At 40.1% G+C, this 24,608-nt stretch overlaps 1 protein-coding gene across 9 annotated transcripts in view; it reads left to right on the top strand.

Moving 5' to 3' along the window:
- The window catches only part of APC (APC regulator of Wnt signaling pathway), a 181,129-nt gene that overhangs the window by 133,959 nt on the left and 22,562 nt on the right, over window positions 1-24,608 (top strand). For 7 of the 9 annotated variants that reach the window (XM_075932016.2, XM_075932018.2, XM_075932012.2 and 4 more), the window contains 4 exons: window positions 8,306-8,410; window positions 15,146-15,268; window positions 21,806-22,184; window positions 23,696-23,791. In XM_075932016.2, the coding sequence (XP_075788131.2) occupies window positions 8,306-8,410; window positions 15,146-15,268; window positions 21,806-22,184; window positions 23,696-23,791 (703 nt within the window). The remainder of the gene's footprint in view (window positions 1-8,305; window positions 8,411-15,145; window positions 15,269-21,805; window positions 22,185-23,695; window positions 23,792-24,608) is intronic. The other 2 variants (XM_075932015.2, XM_075932017.2) reach the window with 2 other exon arrangements.

Genomic DNA, 24,608 nt, shown 5'->3' with positions numbered 1-24,608 from the left:
CTACTAGGTTGGTGAGGCATGATTTCATTTTCCAAAAGTTGTTGATTGTGTTCATTTACGTGTCTGATCATTCTGTTCTTTACTATAGTTTCAACCAATTTTCGTGGTACTGAAGGTAAGGTGCCTGAAATTACCAGGAATGCCTTGTGATCATTTAAGTGCACTGGATGAGATACACCATATATTGTGATAGCTGTGTGTCTGATCCATGGATCTTGAAAGGTGTGTTGTGAGGGTGTTGATCACTGTAGCAATGGAGATATGTCAGCAGATTTTGCATCTGTTGTTCTGACAGCATCTGGTGCTATTTTGAGTTGGTGTGTACTGGTCTGCGGGGAGCTTGCTTCTGATGATAAACTAGGATAATTTGTAGGGTTGTATAAGGCCTGAAGAAGGGGTTTAGAAAGACTTATTTCAGGATGTGGTCCTCACTGGGTATGTGTTCCAGTGTGGGGTACTAGGTGACAAAATGGGGCATGTAGTCAGTGAGGGGTTAATTTGTATATTTTAAATAGGTTCTCTTCGGATGTCTGGGTGATGCACATTTCAAGATCCATGTTCATCATAACATGTGATGTACCTCATCCAGTGTACTAAATGCATAACTAACAACTATGTGGGTGAAATGAGACAATCATTATGCTCTCCTATGAATTCTCATAATAAAGGACAAAAACATCATATCACCTGTGCATCAATGCTTTTCACAAAGCAATCATTTTTTACATTTGACCTCTCATCCTCAAAGGAAACCTACACATTGCCTTCAAAATATGAGCATTCGTAACTTTACTAGACACTAAAAATCATGAACCTGAATAGACACTATGCTATGGTTTCTTACAGCAATCTGTAATTCACTAACACCCACAGTGCTTTTTCCCCTGTAACTGGTGAGGTGCTTATTGAGGTCACCTTGAATGATTCCATGAAATGAATTAATTATTTATGCTAAACAATTTGTTCCACCTTGTATTTAGGTGTGACACTCTAAGGGTGTGTCTACACTAGCCCCCTAGATCAATCTAGGGAGGCTAATGATGGCGACCAAAATTGCAAATGAAGCACAGGATTTAAATATCCCGCGCTTGATTTGCATATTCCCGGCTGGTCGCCATTTTTAGAAATTGACTAGCCCGAAGTAACTGCCCGCGTCTACATGCGGAAGTGAAACGGGATTCCGAAATAAAGCCCTAACTTGAATTAGCTGCTTTCCTCCTGCAATGAGGTTTACAAGCTAATTCGAGTTAGGGCTTTATTTCGGAATCCCGTTTCACTGCCGCGTGTAGACGTGGGCAGTTATTTCGGGCTAGTCAATTTCTAAAAATGGTGACCGGCCGGGAACATGCAAATCAAGCGCGGGATATTTAAATACTGCGCTTCATTTGCAATTTCAGTCATCCTCATTAGCCTCCCTAGATCGAAGTAGGGGGCTAGTGTAGACATACCCTAAGCGCTTTGCCCAAACCTGAACAAGAGTTCTGCATAAACTCCAAACTGTGTTTTTTTCTCAACAGCAGAAGTTAGACTCATTGACTTTAAGGTCACCTTGTCTGACCTCCTGCACACTTCAGACCACTGAACCTCACTTACTTCCTCCTATAAATTAACCTCTAACCGCTGGATGAAGTCCTCAAGTAATAGTTTATAGAATTCAAATGTCAGTTGTTTAAACCTGCGAGTGACCAATTCTCCAGGGTCTCTGCCAATCTGATCCAAGGGAAAATTTCTTCACAATTCCAGATACGGAGATCAGTTAAATCCTGAGCAAGACCCACCAGGTAGCTATCTGTGAAAGAATTCTCAGTAATAACTCAGAGTCCTCCTGTCACATTGCTATGGGGATGACATTGTTCTAGGTAGGGTGGGTGGACCACCTTGCCCCTATCACACTTATCCCCACCTTTTTTTCTTCCTAGCCGGTGCCTCTGTTCTCACCCTGGAGTCTGTTTAGTCCCTCTGCCCTCAAGCCCCAGAGCCCAACCTATATCTCATTCCTACTTGCAGGGCAGCCCTGTCCAATAGTCCCCAAAGTGACCCACGGGTCAAAGTCTATAGCTCGCCCCCTTTGTCAGGGCAGCACAGTTCAGTGGTCCCACAGTGACCCAAAGGTAGAAGTCTATAGCAGAGTCAGTAGATAGGGGAAAATTTTACACCCCCGGCAGAGGGGGTCCAGGCCCTTCCACTCCTTTGGACCCCACTCCAGGACCCTTGCTTGTTAGTGGCTTGCTCTCACCACTGAGTCAAGGGGGAAATCCTAACTGCAACGTGTTGACTCCTCGACAGTGGTTCACTCACCTGGTAGCCATTGCTGCTCCTGAGCTGCTTCCTGCTTCCCCAGTCTCAGCTCACTGGTGAGTCTCTGTTTCACCATCTTCTTCTGTGGTCTGGCTATTTCCCCCTTGTTTCCGAATCTTGCATGGGCCCTAGAAGCATCCTGTTTCCAGCTTGTGTGGTAGCATCCCAGCCTTTAGGTAGTCGATGGGGCTTGCAGGGAGCTGACTTAGCATGTCTTCTCCCTTCGGCTGCCAGCCCTGACTGAGCTGAGCTGCTCCCTTTTATAGTAGTGCAGCCAGAACGTGCCCCTTAAGATACAGTGGTGTGTGGCCACCTCCTGCTCTCAGGACTGAGTTAACCCCCTCCTGCTCAGTGTGGGGGGGAATACGCCCTGTTACACATCCCTATCTAGAGTTCCATCTCCAGCCGTTGGGAATTTTTGCTATTGGGAGTCGCAATAGCTATTTTGCTATTGGCAGTCATATCAGACCATCCTCACCAAAAATATAACCAGCTCAGTATTCAAATTAGTTAAGATTTTTGTCCCCACTCCTTCCCTTGGAAGGCTATTCTAGAACTTCACTCTAATGGTTGGAAACCTTTGATTAATTTTGAGCCTAAATGTATTGATCGTACCCCGGTATTTATTATTCTGTATCTATAGAAAATAATCATATCTCCCCTCAACCTCCTTTATGTTAGACTAAACAAGACAAGCTTCTTGAGTCTCCTTTCATATGGTAGGGTTTCCATTCCTTGAATAGTTATAGTAGTCCTTCTCTGCACCTTTATCAGTCTGCATTCATCTTTCTTAAACATGGGTGTCTAGAATCGCACATAGTGTTCCAGGTGTGGTTTTAGCAGTGCCTTTTATGATTGTACTAACACTTTCATGTCCATACTGTAAATACCTTACCTTATGCATCCTGGACTGCATTAGCCTTTTTTCATAGCCACATCACATTGGTGGTTCATAGTCATCGTGTGATCAAGCAATACACTCAGGTCTTCCTCTTCCAATTTATAAGTCTCCAGTAGCAAACATTCTTGTTGTTGTTAGTCCCTAAATGCATGACTTTGCGCTGTTAAATTTCATCCCGTTTCCGTTTCTCTAGTTTACAAGGTCATCCAGATTTTGTATGATATTCCAGTCCCCCTCTGTTTCAGCAATACTGTCCAATTTTGTGTCATCTGCAGATTTTGTTAGGATACACCCACTTTTTGTGCCAAGTTAATAATAAAAACATTAAATAAGACCAAGACCAATCTATGAGGAACTTCACTTGTAAGCACTCTCAAACCATTCACTGTGACCAGTTGTATTCTCCACTTTAACCAGTTCCTTATCTATCTTTCAGTGCTCATATTAATCCACAACTTCTCCAATTTAACTAATAATTTCTCATGTGGAACTGTACCAAATGTCTTACTGAACTCCAGATAGATTAAGTCGTCCGCATTTCCTTTGTTTTAGAAAATCAGTTATCTTCTCAGGAACATGAGTTTGTCTAGCATGATCTATCTTTTGTAAAACCATGCTGTGTTTCATCCCAATTACCATTTACCACTATATCCTTAGCTACTTTCTCTTTCAAAGTTTGTTCCAAGACCTTGCATACAACTGAGATCAAACAAATAATCCTGCACTTTCTTGAATTACCTTTTTTTCCCTTTCTTAAAAATAGGAACTGTATTATCAATTCTCCAATTATAGGGTATGACCTCCAAGTTTACAGATTCATTAAATCCTTGCTATTGAGCTTGCAATTTCATGTGCCATTTTCTTTATTATCCTTGGATGGAGATTATCCAAGCCCCCCTATTGAGTCCCATTTTGAGTTTGACTTCCACCTCAGATGTGGTAATTTCTACCTTCACATCATTGCCTTTAGTTACTCTGTTCTACCCCTAAACTCTTCATTGATCTAATTAAAAACTGAGGCAAAGTTTTTGTTTAGGTGTTGGGCCATGCCTAAATAATCTTTAATCTCCATCCAGTCCTCACTGGCTAGCTGTCCCACTTCTTTCCTTGTTTTCTTTTTGTAAATATATCTATCTATAAAACCTTTTACTACTGGTTTTATTTTCCTTTGTAAAATTCAACTCTGGTTAGGTTTTGGCAGCTCTCACTTTCTTTTTACACTTTCTTATTTCCAAAAAATAACTTTCCTTGCTAATCTCTCCCATCTTCCCTCCCTTGTAGGTGGTCTGCTCTCTCTTAATCACTTCTTTGAGATGCTTGCTCATCTTCATCCAGTTTGAAGCCCATCCCTATGATTTTTTTCTGGAATGCAGACTTCAGATAGCATCTGCAACTTTGACTTGAAAGTAACTTGAAAGTAATTCCAAGCTTCTTCCACATTCAGATTCTTGAGTTCTTTAGTCCAGTAATTCTCACAATTTTTTAAACTTAGTTCCTTGAACATCCTGATCATCCTGCGGCCCTACTTACTTTCTGGTAGACTTTCTGTTTTTGATGTACTTAAAAAAGTTTTGCTATTAGTTTTTGTCTCATTTGATAGTGGCTTTTCAAATTCTCTTTTGGCCTGCCTAATTATACATGACTTGCCAGAATTTATGATGCCTTCTCTTTTCCTCAGTAGGATTTGGCTCAGTTTTTAAAGGATGTCTTTTTGCCTCTAACCAGAACTATCCCATCCATAGGATGGTTCAGGGTGGCTGTCCCAGGCCTTGGACTTTGCGAGTACATGCTGTGACTGCCCCAACTGTCCTATGGAAGGGACAGTCCCTCATATTGAAGTTAGCTTGGGGATTTCCTGGAGGGCTGGTAACTGGCCATAGGGGTTGAGACAAACAGGAGTGGGAAGAGGCAGGGTTGGGGCTTGAGGGAAGAGGTGGGAAAGGGTAGGCTGGGGGGGGGCATGTCCTCGAGTGGAGGTGGGGGGTTGTCCCTGTCCCTAGACCTACCTAGGTACAGCCTTGCTTCTAATCACCACTTTTACTCTGCTGTTTAGGTCCTTTTTACTGTTGTTTTTACCATGCTCTGTTTTAGACAGGAACTATTTCTTTCTCTGTATTTCTACAGTGCCTAGCAGAATGGGACCCCAGTCTTGGTTGGATTCGTGATTGGCTATTATACTGGGTGCCAGAATTATTTTACTTGCTATAAACTGGAGAGATTGTGATTCTTGCTCGCTCGCACACTCTCACAAACACACACAGGTGGTCAGGAGAAGTTCAGGAATCAGATTAAAATGATTAATCATTTTTTTATGATTTTTGGAGGTTGACTTCTGATTTTTTTTTCATTGTTTGGGGATGATAATACTGATTTTAACCCAGGAACAGCCTCCAATGGTCACATGTAAAATGGCTACTCATAGGCTTTAGTAGCTTCTTCTTTCCAAATTTTAAGGGTCTGCTTCCAAAAACAAAAGGTATGCCATAAGAGAGAGAATCTACTGTGGGAAGATCAATTGTAACAGTCATAGAAAGGAGAAGGTCCAGCAGAAAGTTGGTTTCCTGTTTGGTTTGTTTTTGGTTTTGTTTTGTTTTAAATTGCAGTGAGCCAGGTGGAAGACAGTTGGGTTTTGCAGACTTGACAACCTGAGCTGTGTGTAAACTACATCCTTTTTCTCGAAAAGGGATGCAAATTAGACACTTTGAAATTGCAAATTAAGCTGGGATTTAAATTTCCTGCACTTCATTTGCATAATGGTGGCCGCGGGGGAGGGGGGGGGGTTCCGAAAGAAAAACGGCTGGTAGGATGGGGATCAATCAAAAATAAAACCCTTTTTCAAAAGATCCTGTACTCCTCATTTTTTCAGGAGTGCAGGAACTTTTGAAAAAGAGTTTTATTTTTATGTAAATATACTTGGATTTCTGTTGTATCTTCCTAAAATATACTGTCCCAGAGAACTTTGAGGTTCTTATCATAAGAAAACTAATTCTGGTATAGAACCTTGTGGGCAAGGAGGGTGGAGGTTAAATGCCTTTGTTTCTCCTAGACATTTCATCTTCTGTCTTTAAACTATGTGCATTTCATTTTTAATCATTATTCCTAATCATTTTCTTTCTTTTATATAATTATTTTAATTGCTATTTTCTAACTGAACACAGTATTCTAGGTATGATTTCGCTAGTGTTTTATAAGGATTTGTCTGTGTAATGCTTAGCCCACACCAAAGGGCTGTAGAAATTTTAGTCCACATTAGTGTGTCACAAACTAAGTGGTTCATATGGATCCTGCTGTTGTACACTGAAAGTTCGCTACTGAACATTAAGTGTGTAACAGCGCTGTAAATTTATTTTGGAATACAGTAATTAGGTTCAACATGAGCATATTATTAAAACTTTGTCCACATGAAGATGAATACAGTTGTATTGCTCACATTATTAAAAAATGTGGAAAGATTTCTTTAGTATTTAATAAATATACTGTATGCAACATGCTTTAAGGAACTTTTAGTATGCACCAGCAGGGTTCTTTCAAATCAGTTAATTTGTGACACTCTAATGTGGACTAAAATGTACAGCCGACTGGTGCAAATTAAAGCAACATGTAGACAGGCCCATTGAGGAACTAAGGTCACATGTGGGTTAGTTTTTATATTTTTGACCACTGTTTTACAGAAAAGCTATAGAACAATTTGAATATGTTCAAAGAAGAGAAATACGTTCATGCAAAATGTTGAGACATTTCCAGATGATCTACTGGACAGTGATAGTCTCCTAAGGGAAACAGTGCATAAGAACATAAGTATGAAAATATTGGATCAGACCTAAGGTACATGTAGCCCAGTATTGTGTCTTCTGACAGTGGCCAATGCCAGGTGCCCCAAAGGGAATGAATAGAAGTAATCAAGTGATCCATGCCCTGTCACTCATTCCCACCTTTTGACAAACCAACTAAGAAAACTATTCCTACCCATGCCATTGACGGGACATCCTCCATTAACTTATCTAGCTCTTTTTTGAATCCTGTTATATCTTGGCCTTCACAACATCTCTGGTAAGGAGTTCCACAGGTCAGCACTTCAGTGGACTGGAAATCTATCAACTATGTATATTTTAAAGGAATGAGAGGAGTTTTTTAGGGTGATACCAGAGTGCATAACTAAGAGTAACAGCATGAAAACAAGAAAACTGAGGTTTCATATTGAAAACAGTACTGTGGAACAATCCTGCATTGGCAGGGAGATAAATGTCCATAATTTCTACTTCTAAACTCTAGCTAGTGTGAAGAACATTTACACTTGCTGATATTTAAAGGCTTAATCATTTCTAACCAATTGGTGGATAACAAAAAGCATTTTATATAGTGTTCTAATATTTTATTTTGCTTAATGTATTCAAAGAGCTATATGTACAATTCTGATTTTGATTATCATGTTATGATCACTTTGAATGGTAATGACAAAAATCTAGTTTTCATTCAGTTAAACAGGGAAGGATTTTACTTCCATACAGAACTGAAATATCTGTTCACCAGGTTTTCTGTATTAATTGTATTTATTTTGGTATATAATAATTAGATTTGGTTTGAGCATATTGTTAAAGCTTTGTTCACTTGTGTGGCTCACATTACCAATAAAATGTGGAAAGATTCCTCTAATATGATATAAATACACTACATGTGTATCATTCTATTCACCCAGAAAGCATTTGAATTTGTTGTGAGGCTTAAGTAATAATGTGATGGTGCTAAGCTTAGCCTCTAGTGAATGCACAGATTGTGTGACATTGCAGAGGAGACAGTTGTTTGCTCCAATTCTGTTAAATTTCTGATAGTGATGTGAGCACAGCTGGTGGAGGATGGTGTTTCTGTGTCTCACAGCAAATCCTTTGTCTTACAGAGCTATAATCCTCAGAGGACATACTTCACTTTCATCTTGCAATTTTGCTAAGACAGTCAGTCTTAGCTGCTAATTATTGAGGCTAGAGGTTATGAAATACAAAGCACAGTTCATTGGAGCTACGACATTGATGCATTCACAGCTTAGAAAGCTTTGACTGATAAAGTGTACTCCATTTTTATATGTTATGCCATAAACTCTTACATTAACAGAGGGCACCTCAAAGCAAGCATGATGCAGGCTCACATGAAGCAGAGAGGCAGAATGAAGGTCAAGGAGCAGCAGAAATTAGCATGGCAACTGCTGGTAGTGGTCAGGTAACGTAAATATTTTATTTTATAACATTTTTAAATATAAAATATGTCATTTTATGAGTGTGATCTGGAAATTCTGCTGTAGCTATTTAATTGTGCATCAGTGGATTTCTTCAGATGTATTAATTCTGAAAAGGCTGACATTTTTCTTTATGTCCATTGGGAAGGAAGAAAGCTGTTACAAAGGATATTTTAATTAAATGAAATTTAAATATTCCATAACAAGAATCTGTTTTCTTTTGTTTAAAATGGTTACACGGATACATTTAAGCAGGGATAAGCAAGTAGTTTGTAGACACAAATATTGTGTTCCTATTTGTATCTATTTGTGTTATGATTTAATGATGGAATTTATTCAAAAGAATTCCAGTTCAGAAATGGTCACTGAAGCACCACTATTGAAAAAAATTCAGTGACAAGTTTCTCATCACAAATAATGACAAATATTATTGTAATTACAAATAATTCCTGTTTCTTAGTTAAATGCATTACATAAACCTTTAGAACCAGACATCTCATCAGAAATAATCTCCTGCATGTGCGCTGAAGGGTGATGTACATGATCATTTCACATTGTCCATTGCTATTTTTTAACACTGAAATATATTACTGGGTGAAATGTAGTTTTAAACTAAATTATTTACATACACATTTCTTTAATATTTATCAAGAATATGTATTAAGAATTTAATATTTTGTTTATTTTAATGTTCTGTTATACCACTTGCTTCATTATCTCCAAGTGTTGCTCAGGCTTTCATTTTAGTAATTCAGATTCTCATAACCTCAAACAATACGACAGCGCAATTCATATGTAAGCTTTTCTGTTGGTTATTTAGTGTTTGTGGATTAATTTCAATCCCCTTTAAAGCATCTCACACAATGATTTTTTAGAAGGATTATGTCTACAGTATGGCTAAAATATTTCATTAGATTAAACATTAAACACGGTCCCTAATTTTTCTATTAAGATATATTTGATCACAGTTTGGAACCCAATTCTCTTTGCTACATCTGAGCATTTGCCTGAGGCTCCTACTTTAATCCAGATGACAGCATTATTCTAAAGGAGAAAAAATAGTTCAGCAATGCTTTTTAGCTGAAAGCATAATGTATTTAAATAATTCATGCATTGTGGCCACATGTTCTTTCTCATGTGAATGGGAAGTTATTTTGGACAAGAGAGATTTTTTGGAGGGGGAGGAAAAGAGCGTGTGTCTTGTATCCAGGAATAATCATATCAGTGAAGAAATAGCTCTTTGAAGTTTAGGACATAACATTTGAACATTTTTGAGTTAATATCAAGCTACGGAGGAAAATACTATGAGACATAAGGGGATTATTTACTTTTAGTGCAAGGACAGAGAAAGGAGGCTTAATGGATTGGGCACTAGTGTTTTATTTCTGGGAACCCAGATCAATCCACCTTGTATCCTTGAGCAATGAGGATTAAATAGAGTGCAAAAAAATCAACCTAATTGTTCGGGGCTAGCTAGTTTTGCAGTAAGATGAGCAATGTGAATTGAAGGTTTGCCCATTGGGAACAGTCTTTTTCGGGACTCAACCATTTTCTCTTCTGTACCACCTAACATACTCTGCTCTGCTGTTATGTTGACAGCAAAATGAACTTTACTAAAATTTTAGTTGTGTAAGCTGTCTGAAAGATTTTAATGAATTTTGCTGCTTTATTAGTAAACTACTTCAAAATACAGGAAAACAATATAAAGGAAGAAAAAATAAAGCACAGATGAGACAAGAACAAGGGCCTGAAAGAATATAAGATTAAAAGGAAGGAAGGAGAACAAAAAGGGAAATTGTAGGGGAAGATACTACACAAGAACAGAATTGAAGCAAGGGTGGGTGGAAGCATAGCACAGGCGAGTACTAAGAATCGGGGAGAGAAGAGAATCAGCACAAGAAGCATGTAAGTTATCAATTTTGCTCAATTGCCAGTTTGTCAGACCAATTGCTACATACTTTTGGTGGTAGTGATTTCAGTTCAGTCTTTAATGCACCGGTAATAAAGGTAATTAAGTTTGATTTGGGCTTCTTGGCAGCCTCAGAGTAGAAGAGGCCCAATGACTCAGCATGTTAACTATCTCTAAGCTATGAAGAAAATAGCCAGTCCTGGTCAGGATTCATAAAATTGTTGGGACAGAATAGAAAAATGTGTGTTTTATGTGCTATATAAATGTCTACACCATAATGGTTCTTAATATCTAGTGTTCCCAATTTGCCACTCCCTTATCTTCTTAGGTAGAATGCACATATTACAATTAATCAACAATATAACAAAACTGCTATAATTATACCAGTATAATTGCCCATATAGACACTTATTCCACAATAATAAGAATGACTTTTTTCTCACTTAGTTTATGTTGCTTTGGCCACTCTTATTTCAGTGTAACTGAAAAGATTTCTAGTGTAGACAAGCCCCTACTGAAACTTTTTTTAGTCAGTTCCCCATTCATATTCAAAGTTCTTTCATGTTTGAATGGCAAATGTTACAGGGGAGTGGTGGTCTGGGCATGAAGGGTTGTGGGAGCACTTACTTTCTTCCTGCGTGCTGCTCCCAAGCTCCAATGGGAACAGCCGGGAAAGCCTCTAGGAAGCATGTCCATGCGCTGCTGTACTTGCAGCCTGGGGAGGAAGAGGAGGAGGGCAACAGCGTGCAGCCGCTTTGGACTCTGGCTTCTTCCCCACGAGCCAGATCCGGCGGGGAGGCTCAGGCACTCCCCCCCTTTTTCCCCCGCAGGAAGCCAGTACTGGTGCTCCAATCTTGCGGGGGGCCATGAGGCTGGAGCACTAGTGTGAGCCCCCTACTGGGTGGAGGATGGGGGCTGTGCTTGAGCTGCGAAAGAGCCATATCCGGCTGCCTAGTGAGCCATAGGCTGCTGACCCCTGATACAAAGTGAATGAAATAGTTTGAAAATTATTTAATTTTAAAATCAAGCTAATAATTTTATAAATATATTTTTATTTTTTGCACCATCAGTTGCAGCATAGGGGTCACCTTGCCAGCCAGTCAGATTCAGAGCAGCTGAGCACCATAGCTCTTCTTAATGCCAGCAGAGTTGTGGGTGCTCAACACCTCTGAATATCTTTGTTGTATAAATAAGAATTTAGGTAAATAACATTAGTCACTTATTTTTGAAAATTTTGTCCTAAGATCTTATTCAAGAACCTCTAACTCATTCTCTATTTCTAATATGAATCCTCTTTTAAAACCTGCATATTAAAATAAACTACATTTAAAACATTTTACATTACTCTGGTATAGACTGTTAAATGTGACTTAACCTGGACAAATAACATGTTTCTTGTGGAGGAGCAGGGGATCTAGGATTCCACCACGTTTAAGGTTTTGGGGTGTGGGGTTTTTTTTCTCAAAATGTTACGGCTCTTTAACTACAAATCTTTATTATAACAGTCAGTTGATTCTAAATTTAAGTTTTAGATAACTAAAGGGTAGCATTAGTTAGATGAACAGTATACTATTATGGTTATGGTATTAGGCTGTATGATTTCACTTACAGACCTTACAGCAGTATAGGTATACTGCCACAGCTGCGCCACTCCTATAAAGCCACTCTGTGTTGATGGGGGGAGAGCTCTCCCACCAGCATAATTAAACTACCCCCTAAGAGCAGTGGTGTCTATGTTGGTGGAAAAGCATCTCCCATTAACATAGCATTGTTCTCACCAGTGCTTTTGTTGGTGAAACTTCTGTCGGCCAGGGATGTGGGTTTTTTCCTACTCCTGACCAACAAAAGTGCTAGTATAGACAAACCTTAAGTATCTATCTCAGTACAGGCAGTCCCCGGGTTACGTCAATCCGACTTACATCGGATCCCTAGTTACAAACGGGGGGGGGGGGAGAGCGCAGCTAGTGCGGGGTGCCTCTCCCACTGTCGCCGCCTCCGGCGGCACGGGGGGTACTTCCCCCCAGCAGACCAGGGAGACGCGGAGCGGCTTTTCTCGCTGCGGAGGACGCGCCGCCTGACATACTGTAGTTAATTTCACTATGAAACAAGACACCAGCCAAAAGGGGGCACTCCAGAGCGGAAAAATTAATTTCCTAGGGAACAGCAGGAGCAGCAGGCAGTGAGACCCATTGTGTTAGAGTCCCCACCTTGGGAACAACAGCTCTTTCCCTCTTTAGCACTAGAGCTGCAAGTATCTTGTTAGCGTCACGTGAAATTAACAAGTCCCTTCCAGCCTGGCAGACGTGAAGCTGAAAAATTACCCAGTGGTGTGGGTGGGCAAGAATGGGGAGGAGCAGGACAGAAGGGAAGAGGGGATAAGCCCCAACCCCACACCCTGGCTGGAACGGAGCAGGGTAAGCCCCGAGGGAATGGGTCTGGTTGCAAAGTGGGTGAGTGGACAATGAGGACCCACCTGTGGCTAAACTCCTGTTCCCAACACAGAATTTTTCTTTAAAATTAATCCTGTGGATAAATTCACACACATGCTTCACAGGAAGGGATTTCCATTTTCTGCTCAGCAGAATACAACAACAGCTTTGATTGTATCAATATTTCACTGTGCTCTCCAATGACTATTGATTACACTTAATACCCATTTCACTGAACCATCTGTAGCAAATTCTATTTGGAACAGTAATATGCATTGAATAAACTTTTTTTAGTTATAAAAAACAAAGATTCTGACTATTAAATGAATAACTGGGATCTTTCAGGTACCCCAAAAGGAAGATTTGGATATAGCATGAAACACTGAAACTTATGATCAATTTTTAATTAAAATATCAACCAAAAAATCCTTCATATCAAAACAGTATGTGTTTTTCTTAGAATAAGGAAGTTGTATAAGAATCAGGGTCTTTTCCACCTAACTCCAGCTCCCCATTCCCCCCCCTCCCCCAAATATGTACCAGTTCTGACTTACATACAAATTCAACTTAAGAACAAACCTACAGTCCCTATCTTGTACGTAACCCGGGGACTGCCTGTACCCACTATACAAGTATGCAGTGTATCTTTGATATGTCTCTGTTCTATTAAATAGACTCTCTTTAGACACACTCACTTGTTCACTGAGAAGGAATGGAACCACATGAGAACAGAAAAAGCTAAAGAGGTGCTCAAATAGAATAAAAACTTGAGGTTGATAGAGTATAATGCTATTAAACAGTTAACTTGGTGGTAGGATTTGGGTTTAAGATTTTAATTCCCTAATCTAGTTTTAGGTACCAGTTAAAAATAATTATTTAGTAGCAGTATAAGTGAAAATTCAGTTATAAAGTTAATATCCACTGTAGAATATTTGAATCTATATAACTAGCCATAATTTTTAAGCTGCTAAAAACCTGTTATCTTAAAAAAATAAAACTGATTATTGTCCTTTGATCTTACCAATGACATCTGACACTGACTGGTTAGGTTAATATTTTCACTGGTGTTACAGAAGCAAATTTCAACAACTGTCCAAGATCTCAGCCTGCTGACTTTCAGGCTAGCAGGGAGGTGAGATTTCTGTGGAAGCAGAGCATTCAACCCCAGAGGAGTGAGAGTGTCTAACATCTCTCTGCAGTGGCTCCTGTAGTCAGTATAAGATGAATTTCCTTTGATGAATTTCAAGAAAAGCATTTGTGCCTTAGGGAGAAGGAGCTCCGAAAATAGTGGGGGAAGTTTCTAGAGGCAAAGCAATCTTTTTCACTTTTGGAAGAACTAGGAGTTTCTATTTTGTTTGGCCAAAACAAGGAAGCTGCATGATTTTGGATAACATTTAGTCCAGCTCAGTATAGCTATTCTTAGATGCTCCAAACAGCATATAACCTTCCATTAAATAAGTGAGAAAGGAGCTATCAGATATCAGAAGCAAACAATTCGCATGGGCTTCTAACAAATTATACACATAAAGCTAAAAAAGAGAGAAATAAAGGTACATAAGAGGAAAAATGTGGGCAAGAAGGAGAAAGGAGAAGATTAAAGAATAGGAAAGAGACAAAGGGGACCAAAAAGTAAATGTGACAACTTGACAACTGCGTCAAACTATAGCCAATGGGGGCACCCATCCACAATATTTTTTAGGGGGTCTCCAGTAAATAAAAAGATTAAAAATTTAACCTCTTTTTGCTCAACAAACCAATACTGTTTTCTCCACATATTTGCCTTGTTTGTGACACTGTCTAAAAGCATTCCTTTTTGACCCACAGAATCTTTTTCATGTCAATTTTTGTATGACCCCGTTGTATTCTGAAGTGGTTTAAGTTTTTCAACTAAGAGGTTGTGAAAAACAGGGTCTCCTGGAATTCTGCAGAATTATTCTGGAAACAAAAGTAGATCTACAATGTCACTGATGCAGAATTCCTACTTGTTCTGTAAAAAATGATCTAAAATCTGAATCTGGTTTATTGTCTCTTGTTTTTGCTTTTATCTGTTGCAAACTTAGTTCAGTTTATTGTTTATTTCAGTTCTCCTTTCTCCTGATAACAGTAGATATTTTAAAACTCACTCAGTAATTAGAATTAATTTTGTAGGAATATGGAACTGCTTTGAGAGAGAACTAAGGGACAAATGAGGAATAAACCATCTTTATGAATTTTATTTAAATAATTTCCAATTTGTATGCAGATACATATAAACTAAAGCACAGGATGACAATTTATGGTTGTAAACATAACTAAATAGTCAAACGCTGAAAATAAAGTAGTCAAGCTGTCCCTTCAGTAAAAGACTTTTGGATGCTACCTAATTGTTCTTAAACTTGTAGGGTTCAGCCGCTCGAATGGACCATGAAACAGCCAGTGTTATGAGCTCTAGTAGTACCTATTCCGTTCCTCGAAGACTGACAAGTCATCTGGGTACCAAGGTAACCGAAGATTACAAACCACAGGTCGCTAATGCTACATTTTTACTAATACAATAACTTCATTGTTTCTATCCGTACTACAGTATTCACTGAATGATCTTTCCACACATACTAATTTCATGGAATTTAATTTTTAAATAGCTTTTTCAGGCTTTGAAAACTATGCATTAAATGATTTGATTATTAGAAGAAAATATGAGTTCCCATTAGTAGAATTATTTAAAATGAATAAAAATTGATTCAGGAAATTGTTGGAGCGCCTTAAAACCATATATTGTTGTTAAATGATCCAGATGATTGGTGAAAATTAACCTATTCTAAAGACCAATTTTTTGGTATTTGAAGTGCTCATACAATACTAATTTATTGAAATAAATGTCATTATTGAAAAACCTTTTTAAATGTGACCTGAGTCATTGATGCTGCTAAATCAGTGTTGTGTCACTAACATATTTACAGTATGTGAAAGAAACAATCTCATTTGAGTAAGGAGGTGTTAAAGTGAAACTAAGAATTTAGCATTGCAGTATAATTTCATAATCTCACTTCCATTTTTAAATGGAAAGATAGGTTCAAGTGAACCTCTCATTTTGTTCCAAAAGTAGACTTCAAGCATGCATTTGTTCTTAGCAGCACAGGTATATGGGACACATACATGCAGTGATTTAAGGAGTTGCTTTTTTGTGACTTGTATGTTGTTTAGAATCCAAGTTCTGTATTAAATATTCCTTATTTAAAAGAGCAAACATTTATAACATTATTATCAATCATACAATTTGTGTACCAAAGGGGTAGCAAAGATATATTGATTACATCAAACATTTTGTGAAGTATTGACAGAGGATGGTTTTAGAAATATTAAGTGCAATCAATATAGAATAATTTTTTTTAAGGGAGAAGGTAAGGTAGCAGATGTGGAGAAGGCTTGAATCCTTCAGTTTTTTTTCTAGTGTAGCTAGAAATTGCTTCCATATCAGCAGGAGATTTTCCCAAAATAAATCCATAGTATGTTAAGAACATAGTTTCAGAGGACTTGTGCAGGGGCCTTTTACAGTACTTACCTGACGGTTAATACTTTATTATTTGTTTGATGCAGTTATTGCAGATTACAGGCAGTCCCCGGGTTACGTACAAGATAGGGACTGTAGGTTTGTTCTTAAGTTGAATCTGTATGTAAGTCAGAACTGGCATCAGCTGCTGCTGAAACTGATCAGTTTCAACAGCCGCTGAATCTGGACACCAGTTCCACTTACATACAGATTCAAGGTAAGAACCCTAGGCGTCCTCAAGTCAGCTGCTGCTGAAACTGATCAGCAGCTGATTCCAGGAAGCCCAGGGCAGAGCAACTCTGCCTCGGGCTTCCTGTAGTCAGCCGCTGGTCAGTTTCAGCTGCGGCTGACTTTGGGACGCCTGGGGCAGAGCAGCTGGGGTGCTGCCGGGTTGGTCCAGTAGCGCCAAGGAGCGGTGCTGCGGGACCAACCGGCAGTGCCCCACCTGCTCTACCACAGGCCCTGGCTTTGCTCCATGTCTCCCTGGTCTGCTGGGGGGGGCACTAGCTGCGTTCCCCCCCCCCCCCCCCCCAGCAGACCAGGGAGATGTGGAGCAAAGCTGCGGAGGACCCGGGCCGAACCGTGGCGCTTCTAGATCAGTGCCGCGGTCCGGCCCGGGTCCTCCGCGGCTTTGCTCAGCGTCTCCCTGGTCTGCTGGGGGGGCACTAGCTGCGTTCCCCCCCCCCCCCAGCAGACCAGGGAGATGTGGAGCAAAGCTGCGGAGGACCCGGGCCGGACAGTGGTGCTTCCAGATCAGCGCTGCGGTCCGGCCCGGGTCCTCCGCGGCTTTGCTCAGCGTCTCCCTGGTCTGCAGACCAGGGAGACGCTGAGCAAAGCCGCGGAGGACCCGGGCGGACCCGCGGCTTCCAGATCAGCTGAAAGCGCTGCGGGTCCGGCCCGGGTCCTCCGCCGCTCTGCTCAGCGTCTCCCTGGTCTCTTAAATGTCGGATCCGCGTAACTCAGGGACTGCCTGTATATTGTCCATTAACTAAACTGTGCTAGTGACAGATCACTGGCCATAAGAACTTAAAATCTAGAGCAGTGCTTCTTAACCTGTAGCCCATGGGCCTCTTGTGGCCCAGTCAGTGCAGAGATGCAGCCCATGTGGCATCCTCAAGGCCATACAGGTGGTATCGGATGTAGCCCACATAACACATTGTAGGACATAACAAATGGTCCACAGTGGTAAATAGGTTGAGACCCAGAGTCTGTACAAACCTGCATATTTCTTTTCTTCTAGACCACAGTCACTAGTGTACCTCGTCTCTGAGGTAAACAATAAGGGCTTGTCTATAAGGAAAATTAGTGCACAGCAAGTTAGGGTGCGAATGTATAGCACATAAGGTACTACATGCTAATTCCCTGCATGGACACTTACCGCATAGCAAAGTGCCAAGTAAGTTAATGCAGACTAACTAATATGCTGTAAATTCACAATCTACTGTAGCTTGCTGATGTCTCTGTGTAGACAGGCTATAAAGCAGCTTCCTCAGGTGTCTGCCCAGAAGCATACATTAAGCAGATGGCTTTCATTCTCTTTTGAGAGTACAAGTATGCCATCTTCATAACATATTTGATTGTTCCCAGTTCAGGGAGTGAGGCTCTCTAAACCTCATTTGTCAGACATCTGCCATTATACTGTCACAAAGCTGGCTCATGGGATCTATCATGTTTTGATTCTATCATTTTTATATTTAATATTAAATAATGTGTGGATTCATATGATCATATAATGCTACACTGTTTAATACTTCTACTGTTACCGTTATTTAATTATTATAGTATTAGTAAAAATACATGAGTTTTCTGACTACTCAATCTACTATAAATTACCTAGATACACTCAAACTTTTAAAATATTCTACAATACAGTGGTTAATTTTATCTTCAGTGATGTTAGATTTTATCCATTATGTCTTAGGATACTTTTTTGAACTTGTGACCATTTGCAGCAATTTAGCTAGTATTAGAGAATCTGACTGAACATAGTATTTGACAAGTTTAATTTCTTGTCTAGCTGATACATATGGGATGTATCACTCTGCAGAGGCTCATCAGCTGCTTTTTCCCTTTCCCAACTTGGGTAGCCTGCTTATGAGTAGCTTCTTAAATTATGGGCTTTTAATGTTTTTCTTGGCTTTGAGAGTTTGTGGGTTATCCAGTAGGATTGTAATGCCATATTGTATGTCATTTTGTTCTATTATAAACAAAATCAAACAGATGTACTAGTTTAAAATAATTACTCCTGGGAAAAGGAACAGGAGAGCAGAGCTGCTTCCACTGCTTCTGCTACATTATGTGAACTGCCTCAATAATCCCTCCTAAATTAATATTTCAATTTGAAATCCATAAGGGTGCTCTACATTTGGTATCTCAGTAATATACATATATATTTAATACTTTAATAGACCAATTTCACAAAGCTGAAAATAATTGAGCCAGATCATATGGGGGAGAGAACTTAAACAGAAAAATGTGAATGATAATTGGTAATCATTTAAGAGCACCTTACTAGATGCCCCAAAAGCTGCAAGTGAAGAAGAAGGCTATTCTGGTTTAAAAAAAAAAATAACACCACACACACACACCCAACACCAGCCTGATCTACAGAGGAAGTGAAAGGAGCTGTTAAAAAAAAAGAAATGGAGAAAGGAGAAATTGACTGTAGTGAATATAAATCAGAAGTTAGTAACTGTAGAAAATTGATAAACGAAGCCAAGGGATACAAGAAGAAATCTGTGACCAACAGAATTTAGAACACTTAGGCTACATCTACACTACAGTGGGGATTGACACTCTGAGATTGATCCACTGGTAAATTTAGCATGTCTGGTGAAGACCCCACAAATCAACCACAGATCGCTTTGTATTCGACCTTTTTACTTTCCCATCAGTTTACCTTACTCTTCTCATTGGGGTAGAATTTCTCCTGCAGACCCTCCCTCTATACTGTAGACCCTACAGTAACTTGACCTAAAATACATAGACTCCAGCTACATTATTCACGTAGCTGAAGTTGCGTACCTTAGATTGCCTTTCTGAGGTAGTGTAGACATAGGCTAAGAAGGAGTATTAGGAATTTAATATATTAGGAATAAAGAATCCTATGATACTTGAACTGAGCCATCGATTGACAGATCTCATCTTCTATAACACCGTTGGTGAGCGACTAAACCAGTCCTTGATTGGCAGACCTGATTACAGATGTCACATAAAAAGCCACCAACTGCAGGCGCTGTATGTTCTTTTCGGATCCTGTGCTTTTCCTGGAATGCCTGGATACGCTGACTCTCAAAGCAACTAAGAGCCTGTACAATGGTTTGTTGCCAGGACAATCTGTCCTGAACTAGTGTTTCCAGATCATTGAGAGATATGCTGCGTGACTTCATATTGGCTTTTAAGATGATAACAGTGACAATGTTAACAGTCCATTACTATATAGAAATGTTAGAATTATTAATAATGCAGGAAAGGCAGAAGTGTTCTATATTTCTGTTCTATATTTGGGAAAAAATAGTTGATGTAGTCTATGCCCTCATTCCACTAGTATCTCTAGTTTTGTTAAACAAAAACTACTGAACTTAGATATTTTTAAATCAGCATGTTCAGATATCTTGCATCCCAGAATTTTAAAAGAGATGGTTCAGAAGCTCACTGATTCATTAATGTTGACTTTTCAGTAAGTCTTCACACTGGGAAAGTTCCAGAAAATGGAGGGAGGAGAGGGAGAGCTAACATTTGTGTCAATTTTTTAAAAAAAGGAAATGGAACAACTTCTATAATTATAGGTCTGAGATTGATCCTGTTCACTTTAATGGAGCAGCAGATATGGGACTCACTTAATAATATGGAGTAGCAGTTGTTGACTGTGCTGGGGGCTACCTGACAGCCTGGCCCTAGAGCCAGCTGCTTGGACAGCCCTGGACTCAGCTACGCTGGCCCCTGTGAAAATCTCAGAGGTTGTGGAAAGCCATTATTTCCACAACCTCCATGACTGACATGGAGCCCTATCCATCACTGACCATTTTAAAATCAAGATTCGATGTGTTTTCTAAAAGGTCTGCCCTAGGATTTATTTTGATGAAGTTCTGTGGCCTGTATTATACATAGAGCCCCATGGGCTCTTGCTACATTTCAAAAGCTGAAGCACTGCAGTGGGAACCAGCATGACTGCTTAGGAATGTAAGCGACTAGTCGACTAGTGATGCGATTAGTTGTTCCCCTCCCTCCCTGGCTGTCTCTATCAGAGAGAGGCAGCAAGGCAGGGGGAGCTGGTGCTGGGGAGAGCTGGCTTAAAAGCCGGTTCCCCCCAACACCGTCTCCGCGGGGGGAGGGGGGAGTCAGCGGCACAGCGGGAAGCAGTCTGCTCACACCTGTTCTGCTGTGATTCTGCTTTTCTGAAATGGACAAGAGCTCCACTGGGGCTGGCCATGAACAGGGACTGATGCCGGAAAGGCCCCTGTTTGCAGCAGCCAGGGCTGGCCATAGGCAGGAGCTGCTCTGGCAGCAACCCCTATCCACAGCCAGTCCTGGCTGCTATGAACAGGGCCTGGTGCTGTGTGCTGCGAACTGGGGCTGCTGGACTTGTGAGCTGGGACCTAGAAGTCCCAGCTCACGCTGGTTCAGGATGCTGCGCCTCTCTATTTTAAATAGAGGGGTGGCGCTACAAGACCAACCCCGCAGCACCCCAGCTGCTTTGCCCCAGGCATCGGGATTCAGCCGCTGCTGAAACTGACCAGCAGCGTCAGTTTCACAAGCAGGCTGAATCCGGACGTCTGGGGCAGAGCAGCTGGGGTGCTGCAGGGTTGGTCTTGTAGCGCCACCCCTCGGCACTGCGGGACCAACCCTGGCAGCACCCCAGCTGCTCTATTGCAGGCATCCCCGATTCAGCTGCTGCTGAAACTGACCAGCAGCGGCTGAATCAGAGACGCTAGGAGCAGAGCCGGACTATCGTAAGGGGGGGGCTATGACGGGCCTGGGGTGGCATCCCCTCCCACCCCACTCCAGACCCCTCATAGCCCCCCCTTCTGATAGTCCGGCATATCTGATAATCCGGCACCCCCTGGGTCCTAAAGGTGCCGGATTATCAGAAGTTTACTGTAGTAGATTCAGAGTAGATACCCTAGTTTGCTCCAGTTAAAACATTATTGGGTATGCTAATTGTCATTAATAGGACATTGTTTTCATCCTTGATACAATGAAAATCCAAAACTGCTCATTAGAGGTCTAGGTGAATGAAAATATAAATCAGATATAACTTATTTCATTTTCATTACTACCAGTGGATTAATTATAATTAATGTTATAAACAGCAAAGAATCAATAATAATTATGTCATTATTTTTCTAAATGATACCAATTCCTGCACAACTGGGGGAGGGAGAGATTTTCTTCCTTGCTTTATATACCAGCCATCACTTCATTTCAGTTTATTTTTATATATATAATCTATATATATATATATATATTTTTTAAGAAAATCTAACTGTTTTTAAAATCATTTGGCCTACAGGTGGAAATGGTGTATTCTTTGTTGTCAATGCTTGGTACTCATGATAAGGATGACATGTCACGAACTTTGCTAGCTATGTCTAGCTCCCAAGACAGCTGCATAGCCATGCGTCAGTCTGGATGTCTTCCTCTCCTCATCCAGCTTTTACATGGCAACGATAAAGACTCTGTGTTATTAGGGAACTCTCGGGGCAGTAAGGAGGCCCGTGCCAGAGCCAGTGCAGCACTGCATAACATCATTCACTCACAGCCTGACGATAAGCGAGGCAGACGGGAAATCCGTGTACTCCATCTTCTGGAACAGATCCGAGCTTACTGTGAAACATGTTGGGAATGGCAGGAGGCACATGAGCAAGGCATGGACCAAGACAAAAATCCAAGTATGTCTGTCATAATTCTTTAAAATGGCTAGCAATATATTATACAAAAAAAAATTAAAAGTGAGTTCCATTTTAAAATGAATTTTTGACATGGTAGTAATATACCTGAATTAAGGATCCTTTTTCACATGCAATTTTTTAAACAAATGTTTAAGTAATACCTGCAAACAGGATGTCTCATCTGTAATAATCCTGTCTGCAAATGTTCTATGGAAGATTGTTCTTTAAATCATAGGCTTTGCATCTCATAAAAGGTATAATCCTAGTTATTTGTTTGTATGTTTTATACCAAGTGGTGACCAAACTGTGGTTCACAAGCCACATTTGGCTCTTTTATCATTAAAGTATCTCTTATGAAGCTCCCACTATTCCTCCTCCCTATTCTTTAGCTACCAGAATAAGAGAGAGGAGGGAAAGTTCAGAATTTCTGTGTTGCATAAAGGTGATGCTGTAGTATAGGGGCTTCTTTCTAGTGGGCAGGGAGTCTTGGGGCTTCCAGCAGGGGTATCCCAGCTCTCGAATTTCTGAAGATTGTTGTTTGTGGCTCAGAGTGCCAGTAAGCCACCCTGTTTTATACACATTTGTATTCATGCTCACTGCTGTTACGTCTTGTTTTAATGTATGTTCTAACACTGAACACACCAACTTGTAGTTGGTGTTTTTAAACCTACTTTTTTCTCACTGGAATAAGATGCACATCCCATTTTGTATTGGTTGGTTTGTGTGTTGGTGTGAGGTCAAGGTAGGCACAAAAGAGGAATCTTGCTCCAATCAGTTCAGTACAATGCAAACAACTATTAAAACAGTTTGATATTTGTTTGATATTTCTGACACACAAGCACAGCTTTGTCAATATAAAATGAAGTTTTTTCAGATAGCTTTGAAAATTTACATAACCCTTTAACTTCCTTATCTGCATTTATGATTTAAAGGAAAATTACAAAAACAGGCCCTGATCCTTGAGTATGTTCTGTGTTGGTGGATCTTCATGAAATCAGTGGAATTTGGTATAGGTGCAGGATGCAATCTGATCCTTAAGTGATTAGATTGCAGAATCAGAGCTAATGATGACATCCTAACACAAATCTATAGCCTAGCAAAAATCTGGTGCAAAAATGTTGAGAATACAGATGGTACAGTATGAGAGAATACTGATTATCCTTCAGAAAGAAGGAACAAGACAGTTTTACTTTTGATATTGCATTATTAGACACAACCAGAAAACCTAAACTATCCCACTCCATATACGCCAAAACAATGTTAAGATAATTAGGAAAGTAATTGGAGTTAAATTTTGTCCCTGGTAAGTCTGTGGGTATGGAAATTGTTAGAATGTTCAGTGATGTTTGTCTTTTCTTGCATTTTTGCAGTAATCCAAATCCTGAAAAAGTGATCTAAACATTTACCTTAAACTTTGAATCTTTTGGTAATATTTATTATTTTGACAATGCCTTTTTGATAGATCAAGTCAATATTAATTGTTGCCCTTTTTTGGGGGGGGGGGACGACAGGGCCAGCTCCTGTTGAACATCAGATCTGCCCTGCAGTGTGTGTTCTAATGAAACTTTCATTTGATGAAGAACACAGGCATGCAATGAATGAGCTTGGTAAGATGAAATATTGAAGCGATTGATAGACATTTATTTTAACATTCCTTTCTGGTACACTTAATTGAAATCGAGTATGTTTCTCTGTCACTAGCTCAGATTGATCAAAGTCATTGGTCAACACTTCTGCAAATCTGGCCCCTGTCTTAATTTAGGCACCCAGAAAATGAGGAGCACAATTAGTGCTCACCTTTACAAATCTGGTTTCAATGACCAGCATAACATGGGAACTCTGTGACCAGAGATAGGGATAAAATTCAGTTTTCCAGGGTGGCATTCAACTACTTTAACCATGAGACCATCTTTACTTTTCCTGCAATCCTCTGCCTCATTCACTATTCACTGTCCAGCTTCTGCAACACATGAGGCAAGGACAAGCAGGTAAATAGCCTCCTTCACTAAACAACCCTGATTCATTTCTAGAGCGTGGTTTATCTTGGGCACAGAATGAGTCAGGGATCCTGTGGAATAATGTGATGTAAAGATAGTATGATAAGCACAAGGGGACTGAATTAAGGTTGCAGAAGTTATGAATTCAGGCATTTCCTAACTTTTGAATGGTTGCCTTTGCAAGCTTAACATTTAATGTAATTTTATGTGTAATGCCTACATTTTTTTTAAAAAAGTATTGAAACAAGAAGACACATCAATTGAAGATATTGATCCCTCCATATAAGTCATTAACAGGACTGGAACTTCTAGGTTCACAATGCAGACCTCTGCCACCTGAATGGAAGGAGAGGTGGTAACAGTAGTAGATATTAATTATCCTCTCTGTGAATCAACAACTAGAGGGAGATTAGATGCATGCTTTCCA

This window comes from Pelodiscus sinensis, chromosome 6 (genome assembly GCF_052426305.1).
Source record: "Pelodiscus sinensis isolate ZL-2025 chromosome 6, ASM5242630v1, whole genome shotgun sequence".
Taxonomy (NCBI): domain Eukaryota; kingdom Metazoa; phylum Chordata; order Testudines; family Trionychidae; genus Pelodiscus; species Pelodiscus sinensis.
This window is presented reverse-complemented; position numbering and strand designations above follow the sequence as displayed.